The sequence below is a fragment of the Ornithorhynchus anatinus genome, chromosome 2 (assembly GCF_004115215.2).
Source record: "Ornithorhynchus anatinus isolate Pmale09 chromosome 2, mOrnAna1.pri.v4, whole genome shotgun sequence".
NCBI classification, from domain to species: domain Eukaryota; kingdom Metazoa; phylum Chordata; class Mammalia; order Monotremata; family Ornithorhynchidae; genus Ornithorhynchus; species Ornithorhynchus anatinus.
In genome coordinates this window covers 111698307-111725826 of record NC_041729.1, presented here as the reverse complement: position 1 = coordinate 111725826, position 27520 = coordinate 111698307, and the positions used below count along the sequence as shown (strand labels likewise).

The following is a 27520-nucleotide window of genomic DNA, read 5'->3' as shown; positions in this document are numbered from 1 at the left end:
TTGTTTGGCAACCACTGGAGATTTTTGGGAGTGGGGGTGACATGTCCTAAATATTTCTGTAGAAAGATGATCTGGGCAGCAGAGTGAAATATAGACTGGAGTGGGGAGAGACAGAAGGTTGGGAGATCAGCAAGGAAGCTGATGCAGTTATCTAGGAGGGATAGGATGAGTGATTGTATTAATGTGGTAATGGTTTGGATGGAGAGGAAAGATTTCTTCTCTTTTCCCATCTAGTCCCTCATCCTCATCTCACCATCTTCCTTGTATTCTCCCTTGTTCACTTTAGCCTTCTTTGCCCTGAGTTTCTCTTCATCTCCCTCAGTTCTCCCATCCATCTTCCATCCCAATCCCCCACTCCCAGGCTTGTCTGAACAATGGAAAGTCCAATTCTTCATTAGTCCTTGGATCCCTTAGCTGTTCTCTCTTTCTTTTAACTCTGCTCACTGGCCATTGTTTTGTTCCATTCTCCTTGGTGTTATCTTTCCTGTGAGGGGAAGGAGCTACAACAAATCCAATTATATTGAATTTGCTCCAGTGCTTAGCACTGGATAAACTTGTTGTTTCCATTTTTGCTCTCTCTTAATGTACCCTGGGAGAAGTACCTTGCCTATTGAGCAGAATTTGCAGGCAAAGGGCAGCTCTCATTAGTGTCTAATGGAAAGAGCACTGGTCTGGAAGTCAGGAGTCCTGGGTTCTAGTCCTGGTTCTGGTGCTGGCCTGTTGCGTGACCTTAGATTTAACTTCTAGTCCTCAGGTTCCTCAGGTTGTAAAATGGGAACAATAATACCTCTCAGAAAGGTTGTGAGAATAGAATGAGTTAACTGATGTGAAAGTGCTTGGAGAAAATCAAAATGCCATGCTAATTCAAGCCATTTTGCCCAAGAATTTGATTTTCCTGCATTAATTTTTATTTGTAGTAGCCAGATATTTTTCTTTCTCAGTGCCCTTTTTCAGAAATAGTAAGTAAGGAGTACAAATTCATCCTAGAGCTTCTAATTTGTCTGTGGGGACATGTGTGTACTCTTGTTTGCATAAGTTCATACTCTGGAAGTTGGCATGAAACATGTCTAATTGGGTCCTTTCTCATTCAGGTGAATTAACTCCTTAAAGGTGCTAAGCAACCCAACACCATCCAGGGTCCATAGAGCACAGAGAGAGGCCTGCTAGAGTTCGACCATACCAGGTAATGGAATGTTGAGCCTGCAAGTAAACATGTGTTTTGGCAGGGAGGTGGGCAAATGGGAATTGGGGTGGAGGTAGAGGGGAGACCAGTCCCAGATCGTGCATGTTTCAGGAGAAAGTAGGCCCACAGTGGAAAATGTTGGAAAGCACTGCTAAATGTGCCATTCCTAATTGGTGTGCACAGTATGCCTGCTTCTTCTGTTTACTGGAAATTTGGAAAATCTTTTTAAAGAGCCACTCTTGTCCTTTGGAATTGGATGGCCTGCCACCTGGAGGTCCCATGTGCTTCATGGCCTGGATGGATTGAAGCAGCTACCTAGCACCTGGAATACCCCAAAAGACACTCTGGAAGGAAAGGTCGGAGATAGAGAGGTTCCCTTAAAACCAGGATGACCAGCACTGATCCACTGAGAGGATGCAGGGCTGTTCCAAGGTGGTCCAAGGAGGGATGGGCAGGATTGGGAGCTAGATGTGGCTTCTGTCCTGTGCCAGGCTGATTCCTTGTACTGGAAATTGCTTCCCAGGCCTTGGGTGGTGTCCAGGTTGTCTCTCAGCCAAGGGTGTGTTACCACAGCAGAGTGCACCTTAGGACAATTGGGTTTAGGAATTTGGCAGAAACCATCAGTCTTTCTCTTCTCTTCCTTTCCAGGGAAATATAATGGCTGTGCTTCGGTTGGCTTGCTCGGTGGCGTTGTTCTTTTCCTGCCTCCTGGCTGGTGAGTTAAATGGGAATCTGCTTTGGGCCTCTCCTGTGAAGGAGGTCTCCTGTAGACAATGCAAGGCTAAACCCTACCACATTAGAAGGATCTGCCTGATGTCTCCCTGAGCCCTTGGGAGGTTCCCTGGGGGGATCAGTGGGGTAAAGGCTGAGTCCTAGTATTTGTGCGCCAGTGTAGGCAGGCAGGAGACCCCAGACCCCCACACTGGTTCACAAATGCTGGGACTCAGCCTTCGCCTTCATTCATTCCAGTGCTTATAATAGTGCTTGGTACATAGTAAGAGCTTAACAAATACCATAATAATAATAATAATAATAATAATAATGATAATAATAATAATTCATTCATTCAATTGTATTTATTGAGCAAACACTGTGTGCAGAGCACTGTACTAAGTTCTTGGGAGAGTACAATATACCTTGTCTGTTCCTGGAGATAGGCAGCAGGCTCCAGGTGTCACACATGGTCAACCTAGCTTCCTTCCAGAACTTCCCTAAAGTGAAACTCACATAAGACAGGGAAAATATCACGTATGTTAGAAGAAGGTTTTGTAGGTGACTGACATGTCATGACTATTTTGTTTGCCCTTGAAGTTCAGTGCTCTGAGCTAACATGATCCAACTCATCCTTGGAATCCTTAGGAAATAAGGACTTCACTTTTCAGGTGAAGGTGCTGAAGTGTGGGGTGGTTAAATGCTTGGGTCGCTGGTGTGAGATGAGTTTGTTCCCTCGAAATTCTTAACAGTAGTTTTGAGGAGAAAGGACAACACTTTGTGGGATTTCCCGGCAAATATTTTTCTTCTGCAAATGTTAGGATCACTAATAAAAGCAAATCCACAAGTTCCACTTTATATTTTTTTTAAAGAAAACTGCCAGGAAAAAGAGGACAGTATCATGTATATTGCCACGGAGAATGAAGTTGATGCTGTTCGATGTAGCAAAGACAAGACAAGTGTTAAAAGTGACGTGATTTGGTATAGACATGAGAGTGAAACCCCTGTGTCTAAGGAGAACAGTTCCCGGATTCATCAAGACAAAAATGTTCTTTGGTTTATACCTACAAAGCTAGAAGATTCTGGATATTACTACTGTGTCACGAGGTAAGGATTAAGTTTATTGCTTGTAGGAAAGCCTGGAGACAAAGAGGGTGTTGATCCTTAGAAATTTGAGAAAATTATCCAGAACTGTGCCTCTCCGCTTGCCTTGAGACATCATCTTCAACACAGACTGGATACCTGCCCTCATGCCTCAGTCCTGGATGATACAAAACAGCATCCTTGCTGGTCCCCCATTCCAACTATTCCCTCCTCCAACCTACTACACAAAGAAACTGGGTGGGGTCTGATCGCCCGAGTAAATTAGGTCCCATTATTTCCCTCCTTAAAACCCTACGCTAAATCCCTTATTGCCTCATAGTTTTACTGAAGCACCTGAGGCAAAGCGTGGAGCAGTGTCCTGGGCATCAGGAGACATGGGTGATAGTAGTTCTGATTCCATGTGCAGCTGGCTAACCTGGACAAAGATTGCACTTCTCAATGTATTGTTACTGTTATTATTGTTATTCTTACTTGTCTGTTGTGTGACCTTTGACAAGTCACTTCACTTCTCTTTGCCTCAGTTTCCTCATCTGTAAAATGGAAACCAAGACTGTGAGCCTCATGTGGGATAGGGACTGTGTCCAACCTGATTTGCTTGTATCCATCCCAGCATGTAGTACAGTGCCTGGCACATAGTAAGCACTTAGCAAATGCCACATTTATTTTTATTATTATTGTATTTGTTAAGCACTTACTATGTGTCAAACACTTTTCTAAGCACTGGGGTAGATTCAAGATAATAAGTTTGGATACAGTCCCTGTCCCACATGGAGGTGAGAGTCTTAATCCCTTTTTACAAATTAGGGAACTGAGGCAAAGAGAAGTTAAGTGACTTGCCCAAAGTCACACAGCAGGTAAGTGAAAGAGCCGGGATGGACCCACATCTTCTAACTCCCAGACCTGTGCTCTTTCCACTAGGACACCCTGCTTTTCAGTGAATTGCACTCCTGCCACCCTACCTGCTCATTGCTCTTGGTTCCTCAGCAAGACCCCTACTGATGTGAATGAGAAAGTGTGATTGGTTCTGCCCAAACCATAAGCACTATTATTAGTTACCCATAATGCAGGGTCTTGGTCTTGATGTCCTGAGCTGAGGCTCATCTATTTTTTTAAAATGGCACTTCTTAAATGCTTCCTATGTGCCAAGCACTGAGTTAAGTGCTGGGTGGATACAAGATAATCAGGTCAGACACAGTCCCTGTCCTACCTGGCGCTCACAGTCTAAGAAGGGAGAATATGCACTGAATCCCTATTTTAAGAGGAAAATGAGGCACAGAGAAGTTAAGTGACTTGCCTAAGGTCACACAGCAGGCAAGGGAGGGAGCTGGGATTAGAACTCAGGTCCTCTGATGCCCAGTCCGTGCTTTTTCTACTATGCCATGTAGCTTCCTTGTCTATCACTCTTAAAGGAACTTCCATCATATCTTCTCTCTTTTATTGTTTTTATAGCTTACTCCTTATAGTCATTTCCCCTAGATGCACAATACGGTATTCTGCCTGTAGTAAGTGCACAATAAAGACTGTTGATGCTGATGAAGATGGCACATTTACATTCTGTGAGAGGACAGAAAGCTTAGCAAGAGCAGTATTGTGAAGGCACTTCAATCATTTCTTTTATTATCCTTCTAGAAATTTGACCCACTGCTTGAGAGTGAAAATGAACATAACTGTTTTGAAGAATGAGCCCGGTTTATGTTACCAAAATGAAAGCTTATACAAGCAACAGATATTCCGGACTGTAGGGGGTGTGATTGTGTGCCCCCGAATGAACTTTTTAAGAGATGAAAACAATCAGTTACCTAGAGTTCAGTGGTATAAGGTAAGAATCTCCCCCCAACTTTTGTTTCTGATGTCGTGTTTTCATTTCACATAATTCAGGGGACAGTTTAGTCAAAGAGTAGGTCCTTCAGAATGGATAGTGAAAAAACCTTCCAAGAGTCTTATTTATCATGGGTATAATCTCCTATTCTGTGGGAGCATAGAAGATCATTGCCCCTTTGGGATTGGCACCTAGAGGACATAGCCGTTAACTCAGTTTCCTTAGATTTTGGGACAGGTCAGGCAGATGTAAGTGGCCAGTTTTGCCAACCGCAGCGGAAAAGAAACCAGAGGTAAAGACAAGATGGTGGCTCCACCTCTTGCCTCTGTCCAGCCGGGTGAGGAGGAGTGAGAGGATGCCCCCATTGGTTTTCTGGCCCTTACCAGGGCTATGTGTTGGCAGAACCTCTCCTCCAGCCGCAGTAACTGGTGAGCACCAGAAAAGTGGAGGCGGTGGAGAAGTAAACAGCCTGGGATTCTGCCTCAGAGAGCTGAAATCAGTGACCCAAAATCTGTCCAGCGTACTGTAGTACCAAGTATTGATGCATTTCCCCTAATTCCCTATATTGTCCAAGTTCATTGTTAGGGTGGCCTGGGGCCATCTGTGCCCAGGAGACCTGATCTCTGGAGGACTGGGATGGTCCTGGGTAAGATTCAGAAAAGCTAGGGCCTTGAGTTTCCCCACCCATGTAGTGGGTGCAAGACCCTAATCAATCATTCAGTCAACTGTAATTATTGAGTGCATACTGTGTGCAGAACCTTGTACTAAGCACTAGGGAGAGTACAGTATAACAGATTTGGTAGACACACCCCCAGCCCACAAAAAGTCTAATCCTGTCTCCTTAATTTGTCTGCTGTGTGACCTTAGGCAAGTCACTTAACTTCTCTGTGCCTCAGTTACCTCATCTATAAAATGGAGATTAAAACTGTGACCCCCATTTGGAACTGGACTAGCTTCTAGCAGCACTTAGTATAGTGCCTGGTACATAGAAAGGGCTCAACAAATACCATTTTTTTTAAAAAAAGGAGCTTACAGTCTAGAGGAACCTAGGATGGTTCTGGACCAAATGGGTCATGTGAAACTGCTGGATAAAAACACATACTGTCTTCTCACCCCATGGGGGAATGGGAACTGATTTATCTCCTTAAATATCTTGGGGTTGGGGGATCTGCAAGACATCTTCTATAGCCCAGGTGCTCAGCTCGCAGTAGTCAATCAAATGATTATTTGATTGGCCTTGACCCTCCAAGATTGTAGACCTACCAGACAGGTCATGGGCAGAACTGGGCCTGAACCAGAACTGAGTGTGCCATTGGAATGAGGCTTCTCTTAGGACTGCACTGAACCAAATGAGGGCCATGGCCTACCCATCTACAGCCTATCAGGCAGCTATTGGTGCTGACCTGAAAGATTTAATATCCTTCCTTAAACTCTTATTTCTCTTCTAGAGACTAGAGGGATTAGAGTAAAAGATTCCACTTCTTTGGGGCTACAAAACAGCCTCAGTGCCCTCCCTCTACCCCCTTTATTAGGGGACTGGAGACAGTCACCTCAAATGAGATAAGAAATATATTCCACTGAAAAGACAGCTGAATGGAGTGGGCCACTTGGTTTTAATGACCTCCTTTAGGGTACCATCTTGGTTAGACGGTTTTCCAGTGCTTTTTTTCCACAAGAACTTTCCATTCTCCCTGCACTGCAGTGTCCTCTGCTGAACAGAATCCTCCTCTAAAGTTATGCTGTTCAACTCACATTCCTTCCCAGGTTTGTCTCCTTCAAAATTAATGGAGGCAAGGCCCTGACTGGGAGGGGAAACCAGGAAGTCTTAAAGTGCTGTGCTGAGTGGGGCAGCAGGATGGTGATTGGGTGAGTGGTATGAAAATGAGGAACCACTGAATCTGTAGCATAAGAAGCAGTATTGCCTAGTGGAAGAGACCCGGCTGAGGAGTCAGAAGACCTGAGTTCTAATTCCGACTCCTCTGCTTGTCTTCTGTGTAACCATGGGCAAGTCACTTACACTGTGTCTCAGTTACCTCATCTGTAAAATAGGGATTAAGGCTGTGAGTCCCTTGTGGGACTGGGACTGTGTCCAACCTGATTAGCTTATATCTACCCCAGTGTTTAGTACAGTGCCTGTCACATAATTTCTTAACGAATACCTTTTTTTTTCAAAATGAATTTTTAGAGTCCCCACAGGAGTTTTCTGGGTATTTTTCCCTCTTGTCCTTGACCAATCAGCCCATTCCTTTGTTAAATCAGCCATACCTGTTGATAGAACTGTAACTAGAGATAGCGACCCCATATGGTTCATTTAGTGGCTCAAAGGGCTGAGGCTGCACCGTCACTCCCAGCACCAAGGGACACTCTATAGCAGGGTTACTAAGTGACGGAGACTGGGGCTCAGGGACACAGAGTTTCCAGGAACACATCCTCTCTAGATTGCAAGCTCTTTGTGGGCAGGGAATATGTCTACCGACTCTGTTATACTGTCCTTGCCCAAGCATCGAGTATAATGCTCTGCACACAGTAAGTGCTCTGTAAATATGCTTGATTGATTCCTGGGCTGGCCAGGTGGGGAAGTGTGTCTGCAGGAACTCCTCTCTGAGCCCCCCGCAGCCTGTTTGAATGGGGGAGTGCCTCCTCACCTGAGTCACTGAAACAGCCTGCACTGGCTTCTAAGAAATGTCCTGGGCTACTCAACACATGCCCCAGCCCAGTATAATCTCAGAAAGTTGCCCCAGGCCATTGGCCATCTCAGAGCTCAAAGCCAGACTTGGCTCGGACAGCACTAAAGATTCATACCTGTCCAAAGCACCTCTGGAGGTGAGCTCTGAAGGTGAGGGAGAGAGAGGCAGGCCAGCTTGGTGTATCTTGGCTCAGTCTGGACCTCCTGGGCGCTTCCCCTACATGCTTCAGATTCCCATGAAAGGCCACAGAACTTGCCACTCAGGAAGTTTCCGAATCCTCTGGCTGATCCAGATTTGGGGCCGAATTACAGGAGTGACACCATCCTGTTCCAGACGTTCATCCCTGGGGTTTGCCACCTGGGCTTCTGGGCCACCATAAAGTAGGAGATGCCCCATGGCACGCTCATGTTCACAGTCAGAGCCCTGGAGGATGCAAATGACCAGGCAGTAACTCCATTCTGACACCCAGCCTTCCTTTTATTTTCTGCCCCGACTGCCAACACTACCCAAAGTGCCAGGGATGGAGAAACCACAGCATTCCTGACCTATTTCTTCCACACCACCCCCTCCTAGAACACACCCAATCTCTGCTCTGGGCTGCTCCCTCTCCCTTTTTATGGAATTTGTTAAGTGCCTACTGGGTGCCAGGCCCTGTACTAAACTTTGGGGTAGAAACAAAATCATCAGGTTGGACAATCCTTATATCATATGGGGCTCGTAGTCTAAATTAAAAGGAAGAAGATTTAATTCCCATTTTATTGATCAGGTAACTGAGACGCAAAGAAGTGAAGTTTCATGCCCAATGTCCAAAGCAGATAAGTGGTGGAACTGGGATTAGAACCCAGGTCTTTTGCTTTCCATGCCTGTGCTCTATCCACGAGACCATGCTGCTTCTCATTGTTCCCCCTCCTCCTTTCTGTCTGCCTGGGATATCGGGGTCAGCAAAGAGGACCCTAGAGAAGAAGAGAATAGTTTGGATAGGGCATATTTTAGGGTGATGAAATAGTCTATGATGGGATTAAAATGCAATTTCTTCCACTGGTAGGATGTGGAGTGGGTTCTGTGGAATTTTTTTTTTACTTCTTTAAAGTATCCAGTCTCACTTCAGAAATACTTTGAAAGGATTAATTTTCTGTCTAGAATTGCAAGCCTGGACCTCTTGACCATAAAAAGTTTACCGCTCTGGAAAGGGAAGGACGACTTTTACTGAAAAACCTAGTGCTTCAGGATGGCGGGTACTACACATGTCATACGTCATTTGCCCACATGGGTGCGCAGTACACCATTTCTCGGACTATATATCTAACCATTTTAGGTAAATATGTCTCCCTTTTTTCCCCTTCCTGATGTGCTGAATACCTCTCTTTCTCTGTAGAGCTCAGCTGGGGCCTAGGCCAGTAAGAAGAAGAAATTGGGACATCTGCTGTTTTGCAGGGCATGAAGGGAGGTGGTTTTCCAGGGGTTGAGCTGGGGCCACTTTGCTGGAAAAGACTCTGACTCCCCCCATATGGTCTGAGTCAGCAGGTACTATTTTGGGCCTGTCCCTTTCAGGCCCTGGCCCTATGAATCAGTGATCTGAGCCCTTGGAGAGAATCCTGACTGGGAGAGATTCAGGCCTGGAGATACTCTGGGGATGGCCAGATTTCCTGGGGCTGACCAAAATTTGGGTGATGGGAAGTCCAACTAACTTGAAGCTTCCCAGAGCCACTTAGTGTCCAAAGAGTCATTCGGATTCCTAGGCCCAGCTCCCCCTGGTGCAATCTGGCAAAGAGGAAAAGTCAACTAATCAGTCAATCAATTGTATTTATTGAGCTCTTACTGTATGCAGAGCACTGTACTAAACTCTTGGGAGAGTACAATATAATACAGTTGGCAGACAAGCTCCCTGGCCACAGCAAAATTACAATATAGAAGGGGAGACAGACATTAATATAAATAACTAAATTACACATATGTACATAAGTGCTGTGGTTCGCAGAACACATAACAGCTGTGAACCCACAAGGGTTTGCACCTGGCCCTAAGAGACGTATCTTCTATTGCCTCTGTGTGATTTAAGATGAGAAAAATTCTTAGAAACTTTCCAGACCCTGATAATCCTTTTGTTCAACCATCCCTCATTCTTGCATGCATGCATTGATGCCCTTTCTTGCTGAAGCTTAGGGAAACGAAGCTGCTCCTTCACTAGAACACTGCTTACTTGACCCCTATATTAGGATTGACTGTTGGACAGAGTCCTAGGGCAGGGTTCAATCAATCATTCAGTGGTGTTTATTGTGAGTTTACTATATGCTGAGCCCTGTATTAAGTGCTTGGGAAAGTACGGAGAAGCAGTGTGGCTCAGTGAAAAGAGCGTGGGGTTCGGAATCAGAGGTCATGGGTTCGACTCCCGGCTCTGCCACTTGTCAGCTGTGTGACTGTGGGCAAGTCACTTAACTTCTCTGGGCCTCAGTTACCTCATCTGTAAAATGGGGATTATCTGTGAACCTCACGTGGGACAAACTGATTACCCTGTATCTGCCCCAGCGCTTAGAACAGTGCTCTGCACATCGTAAGCGCTTAACAAATACCAACATTGTCATTATTACCATACAATAGAGTTGGTAGATGTGAGCCCTGCCCACAAGGAGCTTTCAGTCTATTGGGATGGAAGCTCAGGGTGGTTGGCGCATGGGCAGGCAGACCCTGCCTCCTCTCCCTAACTGACATCTCCTGGCCTGCTGGGAAGCAGCTGTGCCTGCCACATGAGGCCCTTGGGAAGTGTCAGCCTGACCACCAATGGTTTAGTGGAGACTCAAAGCGTTCCTTTGTCCTTTTAGAGCGTAAGCCGATGGACATACCAAAGATCCTTTATCCAGTCAATTCGAGCGTGGAAGTGGAACTGGGTAAGTGGCTTTTGAATTCCATTACAATGAATTCCAGTTTATTGAATTCTGTTATGTCAAATTCCTCTTCATTGATGTAAAATAAATCCTTAATTGGATTTCAATTGAACCTCAAACAGGAGCTTGAGGTTTGATTCCCCTCTTCCTAAGCTGTTTAGAAGCAACTGTATGAATCATTCATTCATTTATTCAGTTGTATTTACTGAGCACTTACTGTGTGCAGAGCACTGTACTAAGTACTTGGAAAGTACAATTCGGTAATAAAGAGAGACAATATCTGCCCATACAGGGCTTACAGTCTAGAATCAGTTATATGAAGAGAATCTGTTACATGAATGATGTTTTACAGGGTCCCAGTTTGTTGTGGATTGCAACGTGAGTGGTATGTCGATTGACCTAGTATATTGGACTTGGAATAGAAAGGCGATTAATGACCCTAAAGTTTTCATGGAATATTTGGAGTAAGTATCCTGGCAAATTAGTATATATGCTTTGGATGATAAAAGTCACTTCCATTCTGCTCCCCATAAAGATAGCAGGGTTCTTTTTTTAGCCCTTTGGCTAGTCTTCATAACTGGTGACTAAATAGGGCTGCTCAGATCTGACAGTGGCGCAATGAGGGGGAGCAATGGGGTCTAAAGAGGCCTCTGTCTCTTCAGCAACCAAGAGAACACTTTAGGGACTGTCCACTTACATAAGACTTTAGGGTTGATGGGGTGGGCAGAGGGAAAGAGGTATGTGCTTGATTTGTCTTTCCATTAATGGTGACGGGTGGCACCGAGTCATCCCTCGATTTTGGTCATCATCATCAATGTTTATCTTTTTAAATGGAATTTGTTAAGTGTTTACTTTGCTTCAGTCACTGTACTAAGCCCTGGAGTAGATACAAGAAAATCAGGTTGAACACAGTCCCTGTCCCACATGGGGTTTACAGTTTTAATCCCCATTGTATAGATGAGGTAACCAAGGCCCAGAAAAGTGACTTGCCCAAGGTCACACAGCACACAAGTGGTGGAGCCAGAATTAGGACCCAGATCCTCTGACTCCCAGGCCCATGTTCTTTCCACTAGACCACGCTGCTTCTCAACTGTTGACAAACTGCTGCAATAAGCTGCCGTTTTGTTGTACGCTATAGTGTGCAGAGCCCTGTACTGTGTGCTTAGCATCACACAACAGAGGTAAACAATATCCTCAGATTTTCAACACCCATCACGAGGCAGCTGGCAGGGATAGGGCATAGCTTGTGGTCATCAAAGAAGAAGTCCTAGGCAGCAGTTCCTCAGTGTCTGCACTTCCATTATCTCACCCATTATATGTGTAGCCAGTGTTGGGTGGGGTTCTCACGTTAACCATTCCCAGGTTCAGGCCGTCATCATTTACTAAAAATTAGGAAACCTGATTAATTCATCAAACCAGGAGTGCCACATTTGTGCAGGAGCATTACATGGAGAATTTGCAAGAGGCAAAAATAAATGCACTTCTAAACATATAATTTTCTCATTCCCCTGCCACTCCCCAAAGAATGAGCAAAATCCTGGGAAGGGACTCAGGGGACCACAAATATCCAAATCCTCTCACAAGACAGGGAACTCATACTAGGCTGGGGAATGTGTCTACCAACTCTGTTATGTGTACTCTCCTGAGCTCTTAGTACAGTGCTCTGCACACAGTAAACACTCAATAAATACCATTGATTGATCAATTGAAGTGGGAGAGCAGCAGAGCAATTGTCCATCAGTGAGGTTGGAGTGCTTTAAAATGGTCATCCAGAAATTGGATAAGATTATAAAAGCAATGATAAGAGTCTCTCACTTTGAGAACTAAGATTGCCTCCTTCCTAACCCTGAGCTTTAGGCAGGGGATTAGATAAAAAGCAACCCTCAGCACTGACTAAAACATTGACAGAAGAGTGTTCCTTCCCTCTCATTTTTCAGTCACTATGGGTTTGCCCATCAGTTTCTGTGTTCCTCTACTTTCTGAATGCTACTAGTGTCGCTCCTCATTTCACTACCTCATCCTCTTAAGCTGTTTTTCTTTTCTGTTTTCCTGCAGTTGTCTCCCCACCTTTGGTTCCTGCCTTGCTGCACTCTGCCCATAATTCTTACTCCTCTTTCTTCTGTTTTCTGTTTTAATGTTAATAATGATGATAATAATAATAATAATTGTGGTGTTTGTTAAGCACTTACTGTGAGCTAACCATTGTGGTAAACGTTGGGGTAGATACAGTATAATCAGATCAGACACATCCTACCTAGTGCTTACAAGCAAAAGAGAACAGCAATTTAAGCCCCATTTTACAGATGAGGAAACTGAGATGCTAACTGACTTGCCCAAAAGTCTACACAGCAGGCAAGTGGCTTAGCTGAGATTAGACCCCCAGTGCTTATGACTTCAAAAAATCTCTTCACACCATCAGTGGTGTTTATTGAACACTTACTGTGTGCAGAGAACTGTAGTAAACACTATACTAAGGTCTTTATACTAAGTTCTCTTTTTAGCTTGCAGCTCATGCTTCTTCCTGCACCTCTCCACCCCCGCTCCCTCCTCTCCCCCACAGTGGGCAGCTGCTGTCCCTGGTAACATGGAGAACCTTGTTTGTTCTTTCCCTTCTACAGAAGTGAAGAGCATTCTGAAACAAGACCTGTTACAGTCATCTCAAGAATCAACATTTCAGAAGTGGGAAGCAGGCATTATCTCCACCCATTTGTCTGTTTAGCCTCTAGTACCTATGGATACACTGAAGCATACATTGCCTTAAAACCACCAAGTAAGTTCTCAAATCATTGCTTAAAAGTGTGATTCTGCTTTGTATCATTGAGATGTTTGTCGATAGGGAGACAGATGTGTGAGAGATGGAGTGGGTAGATTTCAAAGCGGACCCCCCGGTGCTTGGAGAGATACTGGAGAAAGGACATTGAACTGGCTGGAAGTGATCTGGCCTGTTAATTCCTCAGGTGATCATTATCATTGGGGAAGAGTTTATTGAATATCACATTTCCTTTCAGCATGTGATTCAAATTTTTTATCCTCTTTACTTCCTCTTTTTCCCACAAATCACAGCTTTCCCATGAAAACCTTTGTGAGAAGGTATGTGATCTGGTACCTTCTTTGGACACTGATCTTGTCGGACCCTGTTCATCACGGTGGGTAGGGAAGACCAACATCCTTTCAGCAGTTTATCAATCAAGCCATCACATTACTAAGCATCTGGGGGACAGAGTTGGTAGACATGTTCTCTGCTCACAGTGAGTTTACAGTCCAGAGGATGAGACAGACATTAATATAAATAAATAATTCATAATATATAATTTGTAAGTATATACATGAGTACTACAGGGTTGAAGATGGGATGAGTACCAAAAGTTAAAGGTCATAGATCAAGCATATAGATGACACAGAAGGGAGAGGGAATTGGGGAAAAGAGGGTTTAATTGGGAAGACCTCTTGGAAAAGGTTTAGAAAGTGAGGAAGAGTTGTGGTCTGTCATATATGGAGGGGGAGGGAATATCAGGCCGGGGAGGACAAGGGGAACAGGTTGGCAGCAAGACAGATGAGATTGGGGCACAGAACGCAACCTGGTGCTAGAGGAGCCAAGGGTGCAGGCTGTAGTAGGAGATCAATGAGGTAAGGCAGGAGCAGGCCAAGCTGATTGAATGCTTTTAAGCTGATGGTAAGGGGTTTTGTTTTATGTGAAAGTGGATGGGCAACCACTGAAAGTTCTTGAGGAGTGGGGAGAAATGGACTGAACATTAGAAAAATGATCCAGGCAGAAGAGCGAAGTATGGACTGGAGTGGGGAGAGACAGGTAGTGGCAGGAGGTCAGCAAGGAGGCTGATGCAGTAGTCAAGATGGGATAAGGTTAGGGAATGAGCTTGACTTTCATTCATTCATTCATTTAATTGTATTTATTGAGCGCTTACTGAGGGCAGAACACTGTATTAAGTGCTTAGGAGCATACAGTACAATAAACAGATATGCTCTCTGCCCACAAAGAGCTTCCTGTGTGTCACCTGCTTGTCTCCAGGTCTGTTCACGCTGAGGTCTGACTTTTTATTTTAAATGCTATTTGTTAAGCACTTACTACATGTTAGGCACTGTACTAAGTGCTGGGGTAGATACAAGCCAATCAGATTAGACACAGTCCATGTCCCACATGGGGCTCACAGTCTTTATCACCATTTTACCGGTGAGGGAACTGAGGCACAGAGATATGAAGTGATTTGACTGAGGTACAGAGAAGTGAAGTGACTTGCTCAAGGTCACACAACAGACAAATGGCAGAGATGGGATTAGAATTCAGATCCTTCTGACTCCCAAGCTCATACTCTATCCACTAGGCCACACTGCTTCTCTTGGATTCCAGACTCCTGCAGAGAAGCCAGCCGGGCTACATATCTGATGGAGATGGCACTCCAGGGGCTGGGAGACAGGATACAAGAGTGTTGTCTGTCACCTGATAATAATTTGTTAAACGTTACTGTGTGACAAACACTGTACTAAGCACTGGGGTAATAATAATACCCCAGTATTATTATAAGATAATAGGGTAGGATGCAGTCTCTGTCCCTTAAGGGGCTCACAGTCTAGGTAGGTGGGAAAACAGGTATTGAATCTGCAATTTATAGATGAGGAAACTGACATCACACAGAAGTTAAGTGACTTGCCCTCGGTCACCCAGTAGGCAAGTAGCAGAGGCAGGATTAAGTCCCAGGCCCCCTGACTCCCAGGTCCGTGCTCTTTCCACTAAGCTATGCTGCTATTCAAGTCCGTGTCTGGAGGCCAAATCAAAGGTTATGCTTTCTTCCTCCCACTGGGTCGCCTTGGAAATCCCACCTGACTGTGGGCATAATAGGCTGTCTTAATCTGATGGGGGCTTCTGGTGGTGCGAGGGGGGATAATCGGGAGGGGGTGGACAGTTATGTTCATTCCTGCCTACCCTCTTCATGTGCAGGCATCCTTAATCTGAGCACACCCAGCATCTGGAGGGTTATCTACTAGGAAAATCCTCCCTCTTTTCTTCCCTCTCTGAGTTCACTGCAGCCTGAACTACTGCTCTGGGCTTGCTGAGGGAGAAGGGAGGAGGGAGAGGAGGGATGGCTGGTGCCCTCTGACATGCTTCTGAGGGAAGCAGCATGGCTTAATGGAAAGAGCATGGACCTGGGAGTCAGAGGACCTGGCTTCTATCCTAAATATGCCAACTGATTGTCAGGTCACCATGGGCAAGTCACTTCACTTCTCGGTGCCTCAGTTACCTAATCTGTAAAATGGTGATTAAATCCTCCTCTCTCTAACTTAGACTTTGAGTCCCTGTGGAACAGGGATTGTGTCCAACCTGATAAACTTGCATCTACCCTAGTGCTTAGGACAGTGCTTAGCACATGATAAGTGCTTAACAAATACCCTAAAAAACCATAGCAACAAAAAAACAAACCAAGAAACTCCCTTGTTAGACAGGTCAGGACACTCTAATTTCTCAGCATGGCTCAAAGGCCTGAAAGGGCAAGGAGCAGAGCTCAGTCTTTGGCAGCCTCGAGAGCAATTCCTGAATTTTGGTACTTGTTAAGTGCTTACTGTATTTCAGGCACTGCATTAAGCTCTATGTAGTCAGTCTTAACCCCGATTTTACAGAGGAGGGAACTGAGGCCCAGAGAAGTAAAGTGACTTGCCTGAGGTCACACAGCAGACATGTGGTGGAGCTGGAATTAGAACCCAGGTCCTTCTGACTCCCTGGCTCTTGCTCTAGCCACTAAGCCACACTGCTTCTCCTCTGCCCCCTCAAACAAATTCTAGCTTGAATAATGCTGCCTCTTTCTCTCTCCCTTGGTACAGCTCCTGATTTCCGGGCTTGTCTGATTGGAGGACTCATCACGTTGGCTTTTGTGGTCGTTTGCTCAGTGTTCATCTACAAGATTTTCAAGGTTGACATTGTGTTATGGTATCGGAATTTCTGCTATCCTCTTTCAGAGAAGAAAGGTACATTCCCTTCACTGTCCCCAGTATCTATTGAGTGCCTTTTGTGCACAGACCACTGACCTAGGCACTTAAGAACTTGTCTGCCCAACTTGGAACTCTGGGAGGTGCCTCTTTCAGAATCAGCATAGCCTACTGGAAAAAGCACGGGCTTATGAAGTCAGAGGACCTGGGTTCTTATTCTGGCTCTGCCACTTGTCTGTTGTGTGACCATAGGCAAGACACTCCACTTCTCTGTGCCTCAGTTACCTCATCTGTAAAATGGGGATTAAGACTGGGAGCCCCATTTCATTCATTCATTCAATAGTATTTATTGAGCACTTACTATGTGCAGAGCACTGTACTAAGCACTTGGAATGTACAAGTCGGCAACAGATACAGTCCCTGCCCTTTGACGGGCTTACAGTCTAATCGGGGGAGACAGGCAGACAAGAACAATGGCAATAAATAGAGTGAAGGGGAAGAACATCTTATAAAAACAATGGCAACTAAATAGAATCAGGGTGATGCACATCTCATTAAACAAAAAAAATAAATAGGGTGATAAAGATATATACAGTTGAGCGGACGAGTACAGTGCTGAGGGGGTGGGACAGGAGGGGGAAAGGAGGGGGAAGAGGGTTTAGCTGCAAAGAGGTGAAGGGGGAGGTAGAGGGAGCAGAGGGAAAAAGAGGGGAGCTCAGTTGGGGAAGGCTTCTTGGAGGAGGTGAGCTTTAAGTAGGGATTTGAAGATGGGAAGAGAATTAGATTGTCGGAGGTGAGGAGGGAGGGCATTTCAGGACCGCAGGAGGACATGGCCCAGGGGTCGACGGCGGGATAGGCGAGACCGAGGGACGGTGAGGCGGTGGGTGGCAGAGGAGCGGAGCATGCAGGGTGGGCAGTAGAAAGAGAGAAGGGAGGAGAGATAGGAAGGGGCAAGGTGATGGAGAGCCTCGAAGCCTAAAGTGAGGAGTTTTTGTTTGGAGCGGAGGTTGATAGGCAACCACTGGAGGTGTTTAAGAAGGGGAGTGACATGCCCAGATCGTTTCTGCAGGAAGATGAGCCGGGCAGTGGAGTGAAGAATAGACTGAAGCAGGGTGAGAGAGGAGGAAGGGAGGTCAGAGAGAAGGCTGACACAGTAGTCTAGCCGGGATATAACGAGAGCCCGTAGCAGTAAGGTAGCCATTTGGGTGGAGAGGAAAGGGTGGATCTTGGCGATATTGTACAGGTGAGACCGGCAGGTCTTGGTAACGGATCGGATGTGTGGGATGAACAAGAGAGACAAGTCAAAGATGACACCGAGGTTGCAGGCCTGAAAGACGAGAAGGATGGTCGTACCATCCTCGGTGATAGGGAAGTCTGGGAGAGGACCGGGCTTGGGAGGGAAGATGAGGAGCTCAGTCTGACAGGGACTATGTCCAACTTGATTATCTTGCATTTTCCCCAATCAATTAATCAATCAATGGAATTTAGTGAGCGTTTAGCATGCACAGAGCACTATACAAAGCACTTGGAAGACTACAATAGGACAGAATTAGCAGACATATTCTCTCCGCATAACAAGCTTACAGTCTAGAGGGATGGGCAGTGTGCTTAGTACAGTGCCTGACACATAGCAAGCACTTAATGAGCACCATTAAAAAAAATACTAGGGGCAGAATAGCAGAAGGGCAGTGTGACACAACGTCATAAAATATGTGTAGGGGTTGAAGAGAAGCATGAGCATATCTGCACCATGTGTGAATTTTCACAGTAACCAATTAGGGTGGTGGTGAGGGTCTCCCTTCTCCATCCATCCATCCATTCATTCAATTAATCATATTTATTAAGTGCTTACAGTGTGCAAAGCACTGTACTAAGTGCTTGGAAAGTACAATTAAGTTCTTGGGCGTCTGCAAAGTGGGGAAGGTAGGGAACGCCCCTCCCCATCTGGGAGGCAAAGGTGGCCGTCCTTGGGGAGAGTGGTTCTGTGGCATAAGAGAGACCTACCTCATCCTTGCAGAGGAAGTCTGAGCTGGCCTCGGGGCCATAGAGATGATAGAGAAACTGGCAGGTACCACAAGCCCTCAAGCACAGATCAGTCATTCCTCAGCTCCTGGTCAGTGCTTGCTCATACCCTAAATGAGCAGAGGCTGATGGAGAGCTGTGCCCCTAGAGGCTCCCCCTGCACACCCCCATCTCCCCCAGCTCCATGCTGTCCATAGAGGAACGGTGAAAACTCTGGGCAGCAGCCTATGGAGCCACTTCCTGTTCCTGAGGTGGAAATGGGAAATCCCCCCCTCCACCCAGCCACTGACTGCTCAGTCTCCTGCTTTCTCCTTAAAAATAGTAACAGCAATAATAATCATAATCCTAACTGGGGTATTTAAGTATTTTCTATGTGCCAAGCACTGTACTAGCGTAGGGTAGATACAATAATAATTGTGGTATTTAAGTGTTCACTATGTGTCAAACACTGTTCCGAGTGCTGGATGCTGGGGTAGGTACGTTAACTAGGTCAGATACTGTTCCTATCCTGCATGGGGTTCACAGTCCAAGTAGAAGGGAGAACAGGTATTTAATCTGGTATTTAATCAGATACCAACTCTGTTATATTGTACTCTCACAAACTCTTAGTACAGCGAGCTCTTAGTACAGTGCTCTGCACACAGTAAGTGCTCAGTAAGTATGACTGATTGATTGGGGCTCAGAGTCTAAGTAGGAGGTAGAACAGATACTGAATCTCCATTTTTGTTGAGGGAACTGAGGCTCAGAGAAGTTAAATGACTTGCCTGAGGTCACACAGCAGACATATGGCAGAGCTGGGAGTAGAATCTAGGTCCTCTGATTCCTAAGCCCATACTCTTTTCACTAGGCCACATGGCTTCTCTTCTTTTCCATGAAACAGAGATCGGTTGTGAATCTGGAAGTGTGGGTTGCAGAGTAAGTTGGGTGGCAGAGGGCCAAGCAGTTCCTCCTCCCTCTCCGGTACTAGACATCCTATTTTACACCGACACTATGAAAGAAAAGTCTTCAAACCCAGGTTATCCTGGGGCAGAAAATGAAGGTTGAAAGGGGAGAAATATGTCATCCAAATGCAAAGCAATGCAAGCCTGTTTCAGGAGGTTAGGATGCCAAAATAAACTGGTTATAAGATTGGCAGAGTTTCTGCCCCATAATAAACACATCACAGTGGGTGCCTGGCTTCCCTAAGTACAACACTTAGGACAGTGCTCAGTGCTTAGAATAGTGCTTGATACATAGTAAGTGCTTAATAAATACCATTATTATTATTATTATTATTAATTATTATTACAGCCTGTCTGATTGAATCACCTGCTCTGAGCAGGTTAAAGAGTGGGTATGGACCTTCACTGAGAGCAGCCAACTTAAGTTCATCCTGCCATGAACTAGAGATTCTTTCTAGCACTTTTGACCCAATAGCAGGTACTACTCTCCCAGCCCAGTAAAGAAATGTGCTCACACCACTTTCTCAAGCTGAAATTGATACCTCCATATCTAGTGAGCTCCCCTCTCTCAATTTCCCCTGTGCTCAGAATCATCAACCTTCATTTCTCAGAGTCTGAGAGTCCCCAAACCAGTTATTATTGATCGTACACTCAGCTCTTCCATGATGTGTTTTTTCACTACGTGTTTTGGATAGAACACTGTTAGAGTCTGTTCTTCCAACAAAGCGTGTCAGTCTGCAATGTTGGAGGAAGTGATTATTAGCATGTGTGTGGCTTTGTTCTGGGCACAGCAACACTAACACTGATTTTTCTTTGTGTGAGTCTCTTCAAGGATGTAAGTGGGCATTAAAGGAGAACCGAATGTACAGCAATTCAGCCAGGATAAAAACAGTAATTATAAAAATAATAGTAATTGTGGTATTTTTTAAGCTCTGGGTGTCAAGCACTGTTCCAAACACTGGGTTAGTTACAAGATAATCAGGCTGGAAAACAATCCCTGCCCCAAAGTCAAGTTCCAAAGTCTTTGGAGTACTTAGAAGCAGCAAAGCTAGTTTCCTTCATTGGCCCCTGCAGTACACTCTGTAAATCCAAACTTGTGAAAAGTGTTGGGTTTTACTTAAGTCCTTCTGGCTGGTGACATCTTTGGGAGGAAATTACCATCATCATCGTGAGTAGTAGTTTTTGAGCATTTATGGTATGCAGTCAGTCAATCAATCAATGATATTTTGTAAATTCGCTCATTCATTCAATTGTATTTATTGAGCACTTACTGTATGCAAAGCACTTTACTAAGTGCTTGGGAGAGTACGATACAATAACAAGCAGACACATTCCCTGCCCACAACAAGCTCACAGTCTTGAGGATGCTTACTGTGTGTAAAGTATTCATTCATTCATTCAGTAGTATTTATTGAGCGCTTACTATGTGCAGAGCACTGTACTAAGCGCTTGGAATGAACAAGTCGGCAACAGATAGAGACAGTCCCTGCCATTTGACGGGCTTACAGTCTAATCGGGGGAGACGGACAGACAAGAACAATGGCAATAAATAGAGTCAAGGGGAAGAACATCTCGTAAAAACAATGGCAACTAAATAGAATCAAGGCAATGTACAATTCATTAACAAAATAAATAGGGTAATGGAAATATATACAGTTGAGCGGACGAGTACAGTGTTGTGGGGATGGGAAGGGAGAGGTGGAGGAGCAGAGGGAAAGGGGGAAAAGAGGGTTTAGCTGCGGAGAGGTAAAGGGGGGGTGGCAGAGGGAGTAGAGGGAGAAGAGGAGCTCAGTCTGGGAAGGCCCCTTGGAGGAGGTGAGTTTTAAGTAGGGTTTTGAAGAGGGGAAGAGAATCAGTTTGGCGGAGGTGAGGAGGGAGGGCATTCCGGGACCACGGGAGGACGTGGCCCAGGGGTCGATGGCGGGATAGGCGAGACCGAGGGACGGTGAGGAGGTGGGCGGCAGAGGAGCGGAGCGTGCGGGGTGGGTGGTAGAAAGAGAGAAGGGAGGAGAGGTAGGAAGGGGCAAGGTGATGGAGAGCCTCAAAGCCTAGAGTGAGGAGTTTTTGTTTGGAGCGGAGGTTGATAGGCAACCACTGGAGTTGTTTAAGAAGGGGAGTGACATGCCCAGATCGTTTCTGCAGGAAGATGAGCCGGGCAGTGGAATGAAGAATAGACTGGAGCAGGGCGAGAGAGGAGGAAGGGAGGTCAGAGAGAAGGCTGACACAGTAGTCTAGCCGGGATATAACGAGAGCCTGTAGCAGTAAGGTAGCCGTTTGGGTGGAGAGGTAAGGGCGGATCTTGGCGATACTGTAAAGGTGAAACCGGCAGGTCTCGGTAACGGATAGGATGTGTGGGGTGAACGAGAGAGACGAGTCAAGGATGACACCGAGATTGCGGGCCTGAGAGACGGGAAGGATGGTCGTGCCATCCACAGTGATAAAGAAGTCTGGGAGAGGACCGGGTTTGGGAGGGAAGATGAGGAGCTCAGTTGTATTGAGTGTTTATATACAGTAAAGAAATCTCTGTACTGTATACCCATTGTGTGGATCACCAAACTGAGTGCCTACTCTATGTGCTTACACTGAACTGAGTGCCAATTCTGTGTCCAGAGTACTGAATTAAGTACTTACTGTGTAGGCAGATTACTTAACTAAATCCCCATTGTGTGGTAAAACACTCATCCCAGTCCTCCAGTTGTGCCTTCATTCCAGATTAGAGCTTTCAGACAGTGAGCCCTGGAAAGGTAGGGGTAGAGGGACAGATTCTGGAAAGATGAGACAACTCAAAGTTTGTACAACTGAACCAAAACTTTCTAGTGTCTCAGGAGAATGACTTCTGGGAAAGGAGAAGCAGCATGGAGAGGAAGCAATTATCCATCAGTCAATCAGTGGTATCTGTTGAGCACTTTCTGTGTGCAGAAGCACTGTCACCTTATGGAAAGGGCATGGACCTGGGAGTCAGAGGGCCTGGGTTCTAATCCTAGCTCTGTCAGTTTTTTGCTGGGTGAACTTGGACAAGTCACAATTTCTCTGTGCTTCAGTTTCCTCATCTGCAAAATGGGGATGAAGTAACAGTTCTCCTTCACACTGTGAGCTTATGTGGGATAGGGATTGTGTCTGACCAGATTTTTTAATATCTACCCAGCACTTAGTACTGTCCTTTGCACATTGTAAGTATTTAACAAATATTATTATTATTACTGTTATTATTAGAGGATATCTTAGTAGAAAGAGTAGAAAGAGAATGAGACCTGGCTTCTAGTTCCGGTTTCACCGCTTGTCTACTGTGTGACCAAGTCATTTAACATCTCTGTGCTCCACTTTCCTTATCTGTAAAATGGGGACAAAATACCTGTTCTTCCCTCCTCTTAGTCTTTGAGCCCCATGTGGGATATAGACTGTGTTGTTTTAATTATCTAATTTCTACCCTACCACTTAACACAGTACTTAGTCTACAATGTGCTTAATAAATATTAATATTAATCAAATCACTACTAAATGATAATAATAAAATATACAACTCTTAAATAAACACTCTGTAAAAATCTATTCATTGACACAACATTTCTTATTTTAGTTTCAGATGGGAAGACATACGATGCATATATCTTGTATCCTAAAGACTATGGAGAGGAGTCCACCTACAGCACAGATATATTTGTGCTTAAGATCCTGCCTGATGTCCTGGAGAGGCAATGCGGATACAATCTGTTTATATATGGAAGGGATGACTTGGTAGGGGAAGGTACGTTTAAAACCAGAAAAATAAAACCACAATGAAACACTTTTAAAATAAATCGTGTTAATCTCTAAGCCTAGTTCTCGGGATAAATTCAGATGTCTCTGTCCTACTCCCAGAGGACATGACATAGATTTATTTTTTTGCCCCCTTGGGAATATAAGGGGCTTAAAGGCCCATTCTGAACTATGTTTATAGGAGAACTACTCTTTGGGGTGGATTGTAATGATTTTAAATGATTATTGAGAACCAACCTTCAACATTTGGAAGTTGAATCCTCTTTTGCTTATTAATGAGTCAAGCATGAGGTATGGAAAAAACTAAGTCCACAGGAAGTCTTGAAATCCTAAATCTAATTGGGATGAGAATCTAAGTAGCCATTTTGTCCTGAATGTTTTTTTGTTCCTCCCCCAAAAACGTGGTGGGGAATGTTTAGTACCCAGCAATTTGGTTGTTTTGTACCTGATGAATTGGATTGACCTCCTCAGTGCTTCTGGGTTACGTGGAAACTGAATGCTGACTTTTCCTGGAGCAGCTTGACTTCCTGTTCACAGCCTCCTGCCAAGGCCTCTTGTCCATGGTCTCCTGGCTATGACCAATCAAAGGTCATTTAGATTGTCAATTCCTCAAGGGCAAGAGATAGGTCTTGTTCTTTCTGGGTACTTCTTCAGAGTGCCTGTCTAGAACAGGTTTCTACCCACAGTTTATGTATGACCAATAATAACTAATGTATAATTTTAAATACATAAAATATTTTCCCCCCTCAGAAATAAAAGGGGCTCGAGTGCCCATTCTGAACTGTATTTATAGGAGAACCACTCTTTGGGATCGATGGTAATGATTTTAAATGATTATTGAGCACCGACCTTCAACATTTGGAGGTTGAATCTTCTTTTACTTCTTTTGAGTCAAATATGAGGTATGGAAAGAACTGAGTCCACAAGAAGTCTTGAAATCCTAAATCTAACTGGGATGAGAATCTAAGTTTGTATATACATATATGTGTATATTTATATATATATAGAGAGAGAGCAAAAGAGCGAGATCTACATAGAAACAAATTTATTTATGTATGCATATATTTTATTTATTTATACATAAACTTGCTCTTTTCTTTGTAAGTCACTAATAACAATGAAATTCACCTGTGGATGTGTGCATAGTTGAAAAGGCCAATGCTTTTCCCACAATTCTGACGATATTATATACACCCAAGCAATTAAAAAAAGCTGGGTGATCAATAGAGTAGATTTCTTTGGTAGGTCCAAGTTTACTCATTTATAGTAATGAGAGGGAGCATAAAGTAAACTTTCACATACTGATTCGCTCTTCCCATGTTTCAGATGTGGTCGTGGTCATTGACAGAAATATTAAGAAAAGCAGAAGATTAATCATCATTTTAGACCGGGAATCTCCACAATACAGGTGTCTGGGGAACACCAGTGAGCAGCAGCTAGCCATGTACAATGCCCTTGTTCAAGACGGGATTAAAGTCATCCTGCTGGAACTGGGGAAAATTCAGGACTATACAAACATGCCAGAGTCAATCCAGTTCATTAAACAGAAGCATGGCGTCCTCCGGTGGTCAGGGGATTTGACCGAGGAGTCACAGTCGGCTAATGCCAGGTTCTGGAAAAACGTGCGCTACCACATGCCCGCTAAACCTCGGCAGGCTTCCCCTGAAGTGCAATTACTGTCAGCGGTTGCCCTCCCTGGGGACCATCACAGGCAGGAACGGCAAACAGAAATATATGTGCCATCGTGAGCACTGTAGGGCGCTCACCGGGACAGGTTATGTAGATGGTCAGTTGCCTAGGCAACCTCCCTCCCCAGCACTCTTCTTGTCTTGGAAGGGGAGCTGCTTGCCTTAGAGGCATTCAAGGTGAGACTCCATCCACAGTCTGCTCCGGGCACCAAGAGGTGAATGACACCCACCTGTGATCGAGGCCGAGAAGGGGCTCAGAGAGCACCTGTGGACTGACCGATACCCAGGGTAGCCTTTCCAAGGCCTAACTGCTTCCCTTCAATGAAGACATGAGACCTTCCGGCCCACAGCTTGGAGGGAGGTGATGCGGTCCCGGAGGCCTCTGGCCGGCTGCGTGCCCTTTCACCAAAGACAGTTCCAGAGTGGCCATAAATTTCCATTCTCATCCTTCATTTTGGTTTCCACAGCTCAAGTTTTGTCCAGGTTCCCAAGATTTTCAAAACGATCTTGGACAGCAACTTTGGACCTCCTGCTCCTCTAGTGGGACATATAACTTTAAAAAAGGAAAAAAGGAATTGAAGTATTTTTTCTCTCATCCCTCCAAAATTTGTGGTTTTTATTTTTCTACTTTTGATTTCACCATTTTGATTTCAACTAAATGCTGACAAGCAAGGGAAAACATCTCTTACCCTTTTCTGTGCCTTAGCTCCTCACTTTTGAATCTAACTTAAGGGGGAATGAAATTGTGCTTCAAAAGAAGACAGTGCCTTCTGAAACTATTTGATATTATTTCATAAGATATTTCTGCATTATATACATATATGGAAATGACTAAATCTCAGTTTTATCAGTATATTCATTCATTCATCTCTCAATCATTTCACAATCACCACTTTCTCACTTGAAAAGATGCAGCAATCATAGCTTTACTGCTACTCCATTGCTCTGAAATCAAGATGAAGAATTTGGGACTGTTTTAAGCAACAACTGCACAATCTTTAAATTTGAATGAATGCAAGTTACACTTAATCTCAGGGAACTCAGTGTTCACCTCGACAGGGAAAAATAAATGCAATTGGATGATTATGATAAGATCTAAGAGGAAGAATTAAGTTTCAGCAACTGCAGTGTTCTTCTGGGAGTTGTGTCTAAACTTGTTTTAATAGCAACTGTGTTCTAGGTCTCTGGTTCTGCAATTTGAGGGACGATATCATTTCTGAGCCATTGTTCTGTCGTACTTTTGGAGAAAATGTATTTGTACTGTGGGATAATGATAAAAAAAATTTGATAACTTGAGTCACTGCTGTTCTGAGAAGATGCCACATATTTTTCTATCTTTAAACATCAGGTTCACAGCATAAATGTTTTGACCGTCCACTTAATTCATTTCACTAAAGACATCCCAAAGTAGGAGACATGAGAGAATGCCCATTCTCTTTTGCCTAAGGCCTGATTCTTCTTGGCCTCTGCTTGTGTCAGTCATATCCTGCTTCTAGGTTGCTTAATCACCAAATTTAGGAACTTGAAAAAGAGCCGCAAGAGTGGAGTAATATCTTCCTCAGTGGTTAGGTCTATCATAAACAAACTAAAGATTGTTGTGTTGGGATGGGATGATTTGTTTCTTGGAATTTTCACCTGTAAATCCCCAGGGTTTAGTACTAATGCTCTTTTAAACTCAATGGAATACATTTATTGTACTAGGAAGGAATTAGGGGAGTGCTGGTGATCTCACTGTGAGAAGGGCAAGACCTCAAACAGGATCAGAAACCAGTCTCCATCCAAGAGGAGGCCAGTGGACCTCTTCCCAAACTGGTGCCAGAGGCAGCTCAATTGTCACAGGCCCTTTACGTGCCACCAGTTCAAAATGGCACCTGTGGCTATTTAGAGCTGGGGCTTCTGCATCCCCTTGAAGCCTGATCATCCTCCCTCTCTCAGTCTTCTGATGCAGGACTCAGAAGCAGGAGGGGAGATATTGGCTGGTGCAGGGGAGGTGTGTGGAATGCGTGAGTTGGGGAGACCTTGCTTTGGGAAGTGTGAGAGGATGGACCTGATGGTTGAAGACTGATGCTGACTTAAAATTTTCACAGGTGCATTTTTGAGTTTCATTTTTTGAGTCCGTTTTAGGGTGGTGATGGCTCAGTTTTCTTTTGAGGACTGGTAGATCCTGATTAGTTCCACATCCCTGAGAGGGTGCTGGGATTCCATATCAAGGGAGCAGAAGCAGCAGTGTTTAGAAACAGGGCAGGCCACCAACAGAAAATTATTGCTTTAATCAGTCCTGATGTTGGTCCAGGGGAAAAAATTTAGGAAATCGAGAGACCTGGGTTTTAGCTTTGATCCTGGGGCTGTGTCATCAATACTATTTATTGAGCCCTTACTGTATAATAATGTAATAATGTTGGTATTTGTTAAGCACTTACTATGTGCAGAGCACTGTTCTAAGCGCTGGGGTAGACACAGGGGAATCAGGTTGTCCCACATGGGGCTCACAGTCTTAATCCCCATTTTACAGATGAGGTAACTGAGGCACAGAGAAGTTAAGTGACTTGCCCACAGTCACACAGATGACAAGTGGCAGATCCGGGATTCGAACCCATGATCTCTGACTCCAAAGCTCGTGCTCTTTCCACTGAGCCACACTGCTTCTCGTGATTCAGATCATGGTACTACGTGCTTAGGAGAGTACAGTAAAACAGTTGATAGACATGTTTTCTACCCATGAGCAGCTTACAGTCTGGAGGACTTCATCAGAGATGAAGTTTTCTGACTAGAACCACCTAAGGTGACCCA

The 27520-nt window shown here is 44.7% G+C and overlaps 1 protein-coding gene across 7 annotated transcripts in view; it reads left to right on the top strand.

Annotated features, from left to right (window-relative positions):
* Positions 1 to 26026, top strand: part of IL1R1 (interleukin 1 receptor type 1) — a 75885-nt gene extending 49859 nt beyond the window's left edge. For 6 of the 7 annotated variants that reach the window (XM_029058376.2, XM_029058377.2, XM_029058380.2 and 3 more), the window contains 11 exons: positions 1092 to 1183; positions 1832 to 1898; positions 2767 to 3001; positions 4628 to 4817; positions 8645 to 8819; positions 10324 to 10389; positions 10739 to 10850; positions 13005 to 13156; positions 16219 to 16362; positions 22864 to 23031; positions 24369 to 26026. In XM_029058376.2, the coding sequence (XP_028914209.1) occupies positions 1841 to 1898; positions 2767 to 3001; positions 4628 to 4817; positions 8645 to 8819; positions 10324 to 10389; positions 10739 to 10850; positions 13005 to 13156; positions 16219 to 16362; positions 22864 to 23031; positions 24369 to 24790 (1722 nt within the window). In that variant the 5' untranslated portion in view covers positions 1092 to 1183; positions 1832 to 1840 and the 3' untranslated portion in view covers positions 24791 to 26026. Of the gene's footprint in view, positions 1 to 1091; positions 1184 to 1831; positions 1899 to 2766; positions 3002 to 4627; positions 4818 to 8644; positions 8820 to 10323; positions 10390 to 10738; positions 10851 to 13004; positions 13157 to 16218; positions 16363 to 22863; positions 23032 to 24368 lie in introns of those variants that run through there. The other variant, XR_003756943.2, reaches the window with a different exon arrangement.
* The last annotated feature ends 1494 nt before the right edge of the window (positions 26027 to 27520 follow it).